A 13,206-nucleotide genomic window follows, 5' to 3' on the forward strand; every position below is an offset into this window, starting at 1 on the left:
CTGCTGAATTTGTGCTAAACAGGTTCAAACTAATACCTTTAAAACACCCCTGAAAAAGTTAGTGACCTATAAAACCAAATGCTCTCTGCTAATGGTAAAGAGCTTACACAAATGCAATACAGCAAAAAGTCAAATGTTCAGTGCAGTAGTATATAAAGTCACCTTTATTTGGACTTTTACAGAACAGGCCAATGAATAACACTCCAGCTTTATAAAAAAAATTAAAAACAGTCACCTTTTTACACCAGCTGCACTTCCATCAACATGCTCAGATAGTTACAAAAATTCCAAGTTTGAGCCCAATTTCCCCAGTCAACAGTTACTCTTAACACACAACATATATCTTAGTCCCAGATGGATTTCACAGTGCAATGCACATTTTATTGGCATTTGAAAGTTAAACCTGTGGTCAATAACCCAGTTTAGAAGTGACTTATGATCTTCTTCCAATATATAATAAAGCATAACAGAAATGCAAGTTTAAAAAAATTCTAAGTATTAATTTAGTACTAAGGGGAAGACTGGGCAAATGCACAGCAGGTTCTAAGATTCTACCTGTCTAGGTCAACTCTAATTACTGTTGTCCTTACTTTGCTCCTACATATGGACACTAAGGTCATCATGGAACTACAGCTAGAATTTGTATAAAGAATGAGAAACCTAGATAATGCACAGGTATGCACTCCTTCGTAGGACTTGGAAATTTACCTTGTCAGCAATTAGAGGAGAAGAGTCAATGCTAGGCAGAATGGTAAAACTCTGCATGAAGTATGCCAATAAAGGGGGGGGGAAGATTTCTAAGAAGCAGCAAAAGGCTGTCTCAAACTCTGTAAAATGCACATTTATTGCTACCAAAAAAAAAAAAGATAGGACTTATGTTACAGAAGTAAATTACATGAGTTTAACAGATCGACTTATTAAAATATACAGACTCGTAAGTAAAGGATATTTAAAGATGAAGGGGTTGTTAGATTTTTATTTGTATACATCCAGGTCTTCACATAATTTGATAAGTAACCTTTTACAAAAACATGTAAAAGCAAAGAATTTTCTGGTAGAGTTCTGCATTTCTCCAAAAGATTTTATACAGCATGCAATTAAGGCAGCCTTTTCTTCCTCACATCGAATCCTTTCACTCATCAAGTAATCTTCTGCTGCAAAGATTAGGCTAAGGAGCCTGGTCTCTTCTGTCAACGCCTTTTGTCTTTCCTGTCTGATTTACGGTCTCTTTCACTCCGTGAAGTTCTTTTGCCTGACCGACTACTTTCTGATATAGACCTCTTCCTGTCGGACCTTGAGGTTTTATCCTTTGATCCTTTTGCATCTCTGTTGCTACCTTTTGAAGATTTGTGACTTCTATCTACTCCTGAATTATCCCTTCGCTTCCGATCCAAACTCCTCCTCCGCTTTCTATCTCTATTATGCCCACGCCCTCTGCTCCGACTCCTGCTCTCACTGCTACTAGAACTGCTGCTACTTTCTCGACTGCTACTTCCACTAGTGCTACTGCTGCTGCTAGAGCTGCTCCGACTACTACTGGTGCCACTGCTAGAACTGCTGCCACTACTACTACTTGTAGAACTAGTACTGCTGGTGCTACTGCTGGTGCTCCGACTTCGACTCTTGCTAGTTTTGTTCCTTGCTCTGCCTCTGCTCCTGCTTCTAATCTTGTGCTTGACTTCTGCGCTTCCTGCCTGCACCTGGTCTGCCTGAATCTCAGGCAGCTTCTCAAACACTGCAGTTTCTTCTTTGACTACCTGAGGATCTTGATCTTGAGTGGATTCAAATAATAGTGGAGGCTGTGGCCAAAGCACAGACTCTGGCTGAAGCTGGGTCTCAGCCTCCTCTATAGGAGTGGATTCAGGATCCTTTTCTTCTGTCTCCTCTGCTTCAGCATCAGCTTCTGGCTTGCTGACTTCCTCTTTCTCCAAGGAAATAACAGGACATTCCTGGTCTGGCAGAGCACTACACTCCATTTCTGGTTCAATCTCTTTGCTATTCTCATTTTCTAGTGGTTCTGCATTATCTGTCTCAGCTTCCACCACATCCTGCTCACCATCTATTGGCAGACAGTTTTCACCTTCCTCTTTCAACAACACAACATTCTCATGTTGATTATCCTGCTGCCTGTTCTCTTTAACCTCATCTACCTCTTCTACTTTAACCTCTACTTCCTCTTTCTGTTCTTCCTCCTCCTGCTCTAGCTCCCCATCACTATGACTAGCACCTACCTCCTTTTCCTCCCCTACCTCTTCCATTTCTATATCATTGCTCTGATTACCTGTCTCCATCTCTTCCACCTGCTGAACCACCTTACCCTCTTCCTGCTCCTTGTTCTGGTCTTCCTTCTTTTCTTCCTTCTGCACCTCCTGATGTTCTTTTTCCTTCATAGACTGTCGCCTGGGCCTGGCTTCCATTTTGTTAATTTGCTCTGCAAATTCAATGCGCCTACTTTCAAACAGTGCTGAAAAAAAAAGAGGACACATAGTAAGCTTAACAAGGAGGGTTAAGTTTAGTTTCTTCAGATCTGTTTTGTGAAACAGGCTCTTGTTTTGGAGAAACTGGTGCTGCTGATACCTGAATGTTTCTATGCAAAACAGTTTACCAAGAGGAACAGGAAAGAATGTTAGAAAAGGGAGAAACATCATTAAGAACTTGTGTCAAGAGCAATAATTCAACAGAATTTGAAATGAAACATTCTGGACCACCTCACATCCTACATCAATCATTCTTTTCACTATTTCTTGCCATCTGACTATCAAGGCTGGCCCTGACACTAAGCAAACTAGGCAATTGCCTAGGGCACCAAACTGGGTGCTCCCCATGTGACTTGGTGACATTATCAGTGCAGGGGGGACAAGAAATTAGCCTTGCCTAGGGTGTCAGAGAGTCTAGGGCTCACCCTGCTGACTACTGGAATGTTGTGAATGTTTTAACTGGTTTTATTTTGTTATTTTATTGAATTTGTACATCGTCCAGATCCCTGCCTGTGGCAGAGATTAGACAATTCATAAATATAATAAATACTGAAGATACTACACATTATTATAAGCAAAGACGATGTCTGTTTTCCCCCACATATACTTGCCACAGGAACCTATAGCTGCAAACATGGATTATAGGGCCTAACTACAGACTGTTTTCCCTGGGGAATATCACCGGGTTGGACCACAGAGATATTCTGGGAACTCTGTTCTTCCCAGGTGGGAGAGCCTTTGGATTTGGATCTAGACTGTAGCATACTGGGAGATGAGGCTTAGATCTCCCTGCTGTGATATTTTTCAGACGTAAAAGGGTCCAATGGAGTCTGCAAGCATATTGATGAGCAACAACACATTATGTTTTCACAACAGGACAAATAATGCCCCATCCTCCCAAAGCCATGGTTCTGATCTGAACTGGAACTAGCATACCTGGCAAGCATGGAGCTTCAGAACACACCTCTCCACATGATCTGGGGGGAAGTGTACTGCATAGTTAGGCCCTTACTTGTTGGCAATAAATGTTTCAAACTACAAATGATGATGCATGCAGATAAGACTATATCTACATAATTCAACACACTACTATCATGCCGACAGCACTGAGTTTTATGAAAGAAATGCTGAATTTAAAAGCCAGCACAAAAATACACACATACCGTTTAACTTTTTCTGAGAGTCATCAAACTGCTTCTGTGTTGCAGGACACATTTTGCCAGGGATGAAGAACAGGTGAGGCTTTGTCTTTGTTCTTATGTATTTTATTATTTTGGCATTATGTTCATTCCATTCCTCTTGCTGGTAAACAAAAAAGCATATTCAGTTTCACTGATAATACACTGATAATACACTGTTGCTCTGCGCACATGCTTTGGATGCAGTGATCCTCCTTTTGACCCCAGCACTTATGAATTAAAAAAGAACCTTCCCTAAGCCTGGGACCCTTGAAAACTGCAGCTAGCTAGCACAGGCAACACAGAGCTAGTTGGACCAGAGGTTTAACTTGATAGAACACAGCTTTATAAATTCAGATGATCAATTCAAACTCACCAACTGAGCAAGTTCAACTTTTTGTTCCAAAAGCCGCAGCTCTGTTTGTTTTGCACGTCTTTCTTCAAAAAGTTCTCGCCTCTCATTTTCAACTTGCTTTCTCTCTTCTTCTGCTTGCACTTCAAGTTTCTGTTCAATTTCTTGTCGCCTTTTTTGCTGCAGAAGAGAAAATGGTTTTATATTTGCTCAGCAACATCAAATTTAAATAGGATTATCACAGAAGATTTAATTTTAGTTTCTAAAGTTTCATTTTGACCCTGTAATTCTAGATTAAGATTAAAATCTTACTCTCCATCTCACATCTAAAACTGCAATCCTAAACACACTTAGATCAGATCCAATGATAATTCAACCCAAAGTTTTTTCCTCAACCTAAATGGAGGAAAAACTTTCCGATTTTGCTAAGTGAAACTATCCCACTGCTTCTAGTAGGTAGGCACAATTGGTTTCTTGTTCTACAAAGGTAAAGTGCATATAGTCCCAGCAAGAAAGGTTTACAGGGGAAGAAATACCAGGTTTTGTATTGCTTCTCCAGTTTTAAAAGTTTTCAAAGCAACTTTAAGCAGTTCAGAGCAGCATACGCAGAGCAACTCTCCACCCTGTGTTTTCTCCTCACAACAACACTCTGAGATAGGTTAGGCTGAAAAAGTGTAACCTGTGCAAAGTAACCTGGCAAAGTTCATTTGCAAGTGAGACTATAAACCCATGTCTATCAGTTCTAAGCCATATTTAAAATAATGAGTTACATATTTAAAATCTCTTCCCATTTGCCTTTCTACTTGAAAATGACATTGTTGAAAAGACAACAGTACAACAGAAAACTACTGAGTCACCAGATGCAAGAGTCTTTCCATGTGGGATACGAATTTCACTGTATAGAAGTATTACTAAATTCTCATCTAGTTAAAATGTGTAGGGACTGAAAATTGGTACCCTCTCAGTAGCAACCGTAGATTCTTGTTTGAACTTCTGAAGAGTACCCATCAACAGGCCAAATATACGCCGATTCCTAATAGAATATAGAAAAGAGACAAGTATGATTACTCCAGACACTTAGAGACAGTGGCACAACACCATTTTCAAAGCTTTCCAAAGCAGCTAATAATCGGGATTATAAAACAAGGCAACAGAGCATTATTATTTTTTTTTAATTGCCACATTTTAAAAGCAGTAAAAGATAAAATGGGGGGACAGTATTGAAATGATCTCATGGAAAAATTTACATAAAGTCACAGTAAAATTACGTTTCACTGACAGAGAGCAGAGATACTTAACCTTATGGAATACAAGAGGCAGACTTCAAGCCACACTTATCAAAACTAGAGTGTTAATATTTTTGCCAGTACTTGTTTTGGCTCACATAAACAGTGTAAATGACACTAGTTGTTCGAACTTACACCTCCTTAGTCTTTGCATGAAATACACTTCATGCATTTCTTAAAACAGACTAGGATATAATGAAGCGTTTCACACGTAATTTATGCAGTGCAGATTCTAAACATTACCATGCCTTCAGTAACCATTCAAGCCATTCCAAGTTTCAAAAACCTTATGATGGACCTCTTCTGCTTCCCTCCCTCAGAGGTTAGATTTTCTGTTTTTCTGTCTCTTCACTGACTGAGCAGCCCTGAAAAGTGTGGTTTCTTCTCCCCTAAGGAAACTTTGTCAGGATTGAGCATGAGGGCAGCCCAAGATGGTGGCCAGCAACTAAACACCTCTTGGAAGTCACTCTGTTCTAGTTTTATCTTTCACTTTTATCCTCCCAGCTCCATTTTAACTTTTTACCTCTCCCACAGATTTATCCTAAAGACTAAAGAACACTTTTTACTGCCATCTACTGTATCTTCTGCTCACCTCCTGGCTATACAAGAAAGCCTTCCACAGAGTGCGATAATGAGATTGGCTCTCATGGAGAGGAAGAAATGTCAAATAATCTATACAGATCTCATTCTCCAGCCAAGTCAGCAAAACAGCTTCATCTGAATGGTCCTTATCTCATGAAGTGAATCAGTAAGTGACCTCCCTGGTTTGCTTCTCCAAACAAATATGTAGTTTTGGACAGAGTCCAATACCCAAGAAACACAACCCCCCCCCCTTCCATACCCTAATTTCCCTTATAAACGACAAGTTTAAGATGCATGAGGACCATCTGCTTTCACAGAAAGCCACTGGGGAACAGAAAACCTACACAACTTTTTAAAAGAAAATTCACTGTCTCCTTGCTGGTCAAACAGTTAAACTTTGCCTGTTCCACCCTATCATAAAGATATATTTTGGCTATTTGCTCAGCCCAGGGATCTGATGGGAGAGACAGGATTACCCTTTAAATCCAATATCTTCTTAACTTAAATCCTTAAAAACTTGAGATGCTTCTAAAATTTAAAAATAAGGTTTTCTTTAACATCAAAGATCAGGAAATCAGGAACTGAATTTACGGAGAGAAAACTAGTATAAACACAGACTTTTGATCTTGTTTATCAGGTAAATGAGAGGTTCTTAATTTATTCACAGTTCCATTGAAAGGCTTTTGCTCCAGTGTTTTTCAAACATTCTAACACACTTTAAGCAATTGTTCACTCTTTTGGTGCCCAAAATGCTGGTACCTTCTTCCCAGTACCCAAACCCCTTATCTTGGAACACCAGTATGCTTCTTGAGTTGTTCACTGACTTTTAAGGTCTCTACAGACAGTTTCTAATCACACCAGACCAGGAAATTCTGTACTCAGAGATATCTCTGTTTGACTGGATAGGAAATCTCTCTTTAGATCCATCTCCTTTCCTTTTGCCTGAATAGAAGTCTTCTCTGCTGCCCAAACTTCCCTGCCAAACTCTCCTCCAGTTCTCTGTCTGTGTTCAAACTGCTCCCAGCTAATGCTGAATTCAGACTGCATTCAATCAAGGTAGAAATCTGACTCAACACTAAACCCTTTTCAGTCAGAGCTATTCTCAGATGATCTCAGTATATTCTCTTCTCAGTTAAGGCAGGAATCTGAATGACTCTCCTCAGCATACAACGCTCTCAAGACTTTTTCTGTTCAGCTGATGCCAACTAATCAGACTGCCTAGAGCAGCCTGCCACTCAAGGCTCTCTGAAAAATTAACCCTTCACAGTCCGTTAGTTGTTGGTGCAGCGCTTCTAAGCCTTTTATAAAGTACAGTCTGCCACATCATGCCACATTAAATTCAAATCCAGATACCTTTGTTTCCCTTTTTCATCCATATTTTGATCTTGAATAAGGTCTCGGCGTGTTCGCTCTTTGGAGGTAGCAACAACAGAAGACTGCAACGCTGGCTACAAGCACAGAACAAAACCAGATTAAATTAAAATTTTCACTCATTTCCTCCCTTCTTTCTCCACATGAAAATTCAGATATACTTTACTTTTTTAACATCATCATCCTCTGCGTCGCTTTCATGGCGTGATTCTCTCCTTGTCCGACGCTCCCCAGCCAGCCTAAATTAAAAACATGCCAAGTATTAGAACCACAGCAATAATTTAAATGGGATTAAAATGTTAATAAAACCAAAACTACACATTCAGTGGCACCTTAAAGGTTACCAGTATTTACTCCAGTATGAGTTTTAATGAGAAAATAAATACTGTTAGTCTTTAAGGTGCCACTGGACTTCTATTGTGTTTTGGTACAACAGAATAACACAGCTGCTACCCTAAAAAAAATCCAGAGATTTTCAAAATCCATTCTGATCCTATCTCATTAGCAACCCGTTTACTGGGATTTAACATGTTCTTTGTGGGTGACCAGATGCTTCAACTTGCACTGTTTCCTCTAAGGACTACAACTTCCTGTGTTAAGTGTAAACTTTGCAACTCTGGGGATCAGAGTGCTGCAGTAGGAAGGGAGGGTCACAAGAAGTCTGGATTTCAGGATTCAGAAAATAATGCTTCTGCATTAGCTATACACAGAAAGGTTTTCAAAACACTTCACACGTTACTGCTCTCTGCACAGGAATTTGGCAAAGTGTAATGCAGTCCCAAGATTTGGGAAACAGTTGTTTTACTGTATTGCCTCATTATAATAAAAAGAAAACTGTCATTACAACAGTTGATCTTCATACATCTAAAAAAGATGTTAAAGAACCAAGGTTCCTATGCAATATATTAAAGGATATTTCTCCAGCAGGCGCATGGGGAGAGATTGTCTCAACAAACAGCACAGCTGCCCCCTTAAGCAATGGATTAGTCTGTAAATGGCAGGTAGCTCAGTTGTTTGGTAACTTGGTTTTAAATTATGTAGCATATGGTTCCCTGTTATGGGTGGGTGGGTGTTTGGAGGGAACTGTAAGCTTTTCCAAGTCCACAACAAGCAGAGAAACAAATGGTAAAAGGCATACAAGCAAGTTGTAAGTCCACTCTTTTCTTACCCACCTACTGGTCGCCCCTTCCAAATCCCTCTGTTTGGCTGGGGGTCCTCCTCCGCTATCCGAGAATCCACGCCTGAAATGAAGCAGGATTAGATCAGTGTAACAACAGTGAAGGCCTGCAACATCTAAGATCCCACATAACCTTTTACAGCAATGAATACTTTGCCCCACAGGCAACAAGTTTTAGTACAGGTACTAAGTTTGCCTCATCTAACAGGAAAAACTACTATCCCAGGCAACCATAGCAGGTATTTACCAGTGTAACAAAGAACTGTATATATAGCCTCCATTACACTGTGACATTTCATGCAACAATAAAGAAGTGCGCCTGTCTTCCAGACTGAAGTCAGCAGTCTCTTCTCAACTGGAAGAAACACATGTCCTACTGTAGTCCCATGCTCTCGCAGCTGCACACTCCACACTATTTCTATTGCCTGTTTTGTGCTGTATACAGCATCAGCAAATAACCTCAAAACAAGAGGACAGGAAGAGAACATGAACATCTTTAGATTAAACCACTAGGAGATCAGCAACCATACAAATGGGAAGGTTGGATTTTCAGCCCCTGAAAAGTTATCTAGAAAATAGTTTTAGAACATCTACCTGCCTTGTTAGCAACTAGTGTCTTACATTTTTCATAAACATGAAACATACTAGGAGAACCTTAATACTGTGTATCATATTAATTGTAATTTTAAACACAATATTAAAGACTACTATGTAAACTAGCCTAACAGAAATATTATATAAATGGTATTGAAAAGAGTTAAGCTGTATGGTAACTAACTTGATAGCTTACTTACTGTTTAACCTGCTTTCCAGAAAAAGTTTAAAGTGCTACATTTAATCACAATGACCTTTAAATTGCAGAACTCTGAACACACCAGTTCTCACAAGGGCTGCAGCTGTTGCTGTTCAAGCAAAGGCTAACACACCACCCTATGCAAATCAACCAGGGTTCTAATCTAAATGTCCCATAACTTATCCCACACCATTATTTAAATGTATCTCTACAGAGAGATTTCAGCTCAACAGTCTTATGATTGCTGTTTCCTTCCAAGTAAAGAGGTATAGGATGTAGCTGTACAGATTTTAAGGCTTTCCACATAGCCTCATGACAGCAGTAATGGGGAGCAGCAGGGGCAACAAACGATACATGCAATGCAAAGTCACTCCAACCTAACTCTCCGCAGGACTGCACTGTAAAACGCAGAATCATGCACACCAAAATATTAGAACATTTAACTCCCCTGAAACTGTGCCCCTTAAATACATATTGATTTGTCCATGTGGCATTAGTAACACAAACTGAAAACACTGAGTGACATAGCAAAAGAATTGCCCAGAGATCCAAACACAATCAATACCATGCATTGGAATGCAGGTTCTTACCTCAGCAATATACTTCCACGCCCCCTACCTCCACCAGGGCCTGTGAGGGTCAACAATCTACCTTGAGCAGGCCTGGAAAACAAGTAAAGCCATAGACATTAGAAAATAAAAACAAATCATTAATGCAGATCCAAAGAACATTTCAGAAGACTTCACATTCAGACCTGCTGCACTTCCCAGGTCACATGGGCAGCATTAAGATGTTCCCCTAGGGCAAGATTTCCCGCATTACTAGTAGCTCAACAAACTTTATTTATGGAGCACATATTTATCCCATCCACCGTCAAAATGTTTTCCCCTCCTCCATTTTTCCTTCGTAATAGCCCTGTCAGATAATTCGGGTCGAAACCTAGTTCAAGCCCACCCAGCGGACTTTCATAGCTTACTGAAAACTTGAATTTGGGTCTTTAAGATGCTATAACAACCAGTAACATGACACTGGCTACACCACTCCCACAACTACTTTCCTCGCACCCTGGACTCTACTCCTCCCAAAGGTACTTGTGGGCTGTTCCTAATACCCCTCCCATTTTTTTCTCTAAGGAACCTCCGCTGGTCCTTTTTCTGGCGAAAACACAGCACACACCAGAGATGCCCCACGCCTTAAGAATGCACCCCCTCCCCCCGTTTCACTTGCGGGTTGCAACAAAAGCCATGCAACGGTTGCACGCTTACGAAGAAATGAAATACAAAGGAACCCTTTCGCTGGTTAATAAGCCTAATTTTTTCCACTCCGCTCCGCCCCGGGCCTTAGCCTCCCCTCAAACTCACCGAACATCGTTGGGGTCCCTCCCCGTAAGCTTGCGGATGTTCTCATCGACGTGCTTGAGGCTCTCTTTGGCCTTCTCGAGCTGCTCCTGCAGAGCACGCACAGCTACCGCCATCCCTGCCGCCGCAACCACCACAGCGCGGCCTACCCAACAGAAAGCAAGGCCTGAGGAATCGTGGGTGAAGGAGTTGGCTCACCCCGACGTTACGTGTCTCCTCCAACAAATTCACCAATCGTCAGTCACAGTCTGGAGCGACAACTCTCTTATCCAGTAGCTGCTGGAAATTTTAGCCAGAGACCGCCTTGTGACTTTAAGAGGCACCAAGCTAACCCAATCGTCGGCTTTTATCTGAGCCAATCATTCAGTCCTATGTTTCATAGTGAAACAGCTTTCAGCCACTGGACGCTCGCCGGCTTTACCAATCTGACCAATTACCAAATGCCAGGGCGGACTGATGTCTAAAGAGCCAACCAAGTGGTAAATGATATATTAGTAGTAACCAATCATATAGCCGAGCTGGATGGGGTGGGTGGGTCTTTCAATCTCACTCTATGACCCGTCCTATTCGTTTTCGCGCGCTCTTCGGGTCAGGTACTGCATTGAAGCGTAGGAGATGGATGTAGGTTCAAGGCCACGAGCGGGTGGGACTCGGGAGCATTGGTTATTCTAGGAAGTTCTTAATTGGAAGGGGCATTTGTTTTTGGATTTTGTTGTGACCCTTAGAGGTTGCATTTAACTCTCACTTGGAAATAAAAATCATTCAACTGTGGATCATATTTCTGAATTAGAAAAAAGGCTACTTTAAGTAAGAACCTCTGAGTTATGTCGTTTTATTTCTAAATAAATAATCTTGGAATCACGTCACAACTTCCTTAAAACAATATGAGCGAGATGAGCTATAAATAATAATTCCAGACGGCTAGCCCCTTTCAGCAAAAATAAACAGGCGTTTCATGGCACATTAGAAAGCAACACGATTTACTTCAGCATTAAGCTTGCCTCTGAAGAAGTGAGCTTTAGTTCAGGAAAGAAGCTGGAATACAGTTTTATTTCTCATTAAGAATCTACAAGCTTATAAATAGCAGCAAGTCTGTCTCACCTTTTCTAGACATGTCACATTTATTCATTTGAGTAGAACGAAAGCAGCTTGCGGCATCAAAGGGCCATTTGCAACAGTGAGCCTGATGCCTGTGGATGTCATGGTGTCTGCAGAACAAACCCTTTTAGAAAGTGGGCAGGGATAGCTGGCCTTGAAGGGCTTCTGATTGTAAATTAAAAGGCAGCCTGTTAAACAGAGCTTGTGCCTGAAATGCTGTTGTTATTAGAGTTAATGGTGGATAACTGTGTTGGTCTGAAGCAGCAGAATAAAGTTTGAGTCCAGTGGTACCTATAAGACCAACAAAGTTTTATTCTGGGTATAAGCTTTCATGTATGTACACACTTCTTCAGATACACTGAAACAGAAGTCACCAACCATTACATATAAGTAGCAGGTGAAGAGTACTCTGTACCATTCTGACAATACGGGTAGAATGGAGTGGGTTTAGGGGAGGGTGATTACAATGATCAGGAGCCCAGAGATCAAGCCCTACAAGGAAAAGCTGAGGGACTTGGGAATGTTCAGTCTGGAAGAGGTTGAGGCTGGACATGAATAGCAGAAGCCCACTGGAGACAGAGCTTCAGAAGAAAACATGAAATATGAACCCAGTCTAATAGAGCTAGAATCTTATTAGCACTCCAAAGAGATGAGCAATTGCATTATGCGCGAACTGAATTTTTGGAGCTGTTTTCAGGGTGATCCTGCATAATGCACATTGTAGTAATCCAAATAATAGTTTACCAGTGTGTGGGAAGTGGAGGCAAGCTCACAATCTGAGAGAACTGGTTGTAATATTTACACAATTTCACACCACTTTTGCAAGCTACTGAAATCACAATGGTTTCTTTATATTTCAATCATGTTGGTCTCAACAAAAACAAAAAACAAGTAAGAGCATTATGAAGAATTTTTTTTTCTAAATAGTGAAAATATAGCCAAGTTTAAAAAAAATTTAGAACAGCAAGCACGAGTGTACCAGGTATTCTTAAGATGAATTTGCAACTGGTTAATATCTCTTGGTGGTGCTCTGGCAGTGAATTACTTTGTACCAGGGGTGGCCAAACTTGCTTAATGTAAGAGTCACATAGAATAAACATCAGATGTTTGAGAGCCACAAGAGATAAATGTCAGATGTTTGAAAGCCACAAGAAAATGGAGGAAGGGAGGCAAATAGATGGGGTGAGGAGGGAAATGTTGGAAAAACAACAACTTTAAATGCATTCTCCAAGCCGCTGGCTGGCTTGGCAAAGTGATTTAAAGAAACAAATGCCTTCTCCAAGCTGGCTGACGGGGCAGTGGGGGCTTCAAGAGCCACACAATGTGTGTGAAAGATCCACATGTGGCTCTTGAGCTGCAATCTGGCCACCCCTGCCCTGCATTAACAGTAGAAACCAGTGCAGAGTTTGATCACACAAAAGTTCATACCTTGAATAAACTTTTGTTGGTCTTAAAGATGCCACTGGACTCAAAATTTGTTCTACTTCTTCAGACTAACATGGCTGCCCACCTGGATCTATCTTCAGTGCAGAGT

The 13,206-nt window shown here is 40.9% G+C and overlaps 1 protein-coding gene across 1 annotated transcript; it reads right to left on the minus strand.

Moving 5' to 3' along the window:
- Window positions 1–136: 136 nt before the first annotated feature.
- Window positions 137–10,934, minus strand: PNN (pinin, desmosome associated protein). The gene is made up of 9 exons (XM_060263090.1): window positions 10,578–10,934; window positions 9,807–9,878; window positions 8,419–8,487; window positions 7,413–7,485; window positions 7,229–7,323; window positions 4,965–5,040; window positions 4,032–4,187; window positions 3,641–3,779; window positions 137–2,464 (listed from the first exon to the last, which is right to left on the minus strand). The coding sequence occupies exons 1-9, from the start codon at window positions 10,688–10,690 to the stop codon at window positions 1,191–1,193; spliced, it is 2,067 nt and encodes a 688-aa protein (XP_060119073.1). The 5' UTR covers window positions 10,691–10,934; the 3' UTR covers window positions 137–1,190.
- Window positions 10,935–13,206: the final 2,272 nt, after the last annotated feature.

This window comes from Heteronotia binoei, chromosome 21, assembly GCF_032191835.1.
Source record: "Heteronotia binoei isolate CCM8104 ecotype False Entrance Well chromosome 21, APGP_CSIRO_Hbin_v1, whole genome shotgun sequence".
NCBI classification, from domain to species: domain Eukaryota; kingdom Metazoa; phylum Chordata; class Lepidosauria; order Squamata; family Gekkonidae; genus Heteronotia; species Heteronotia binoei.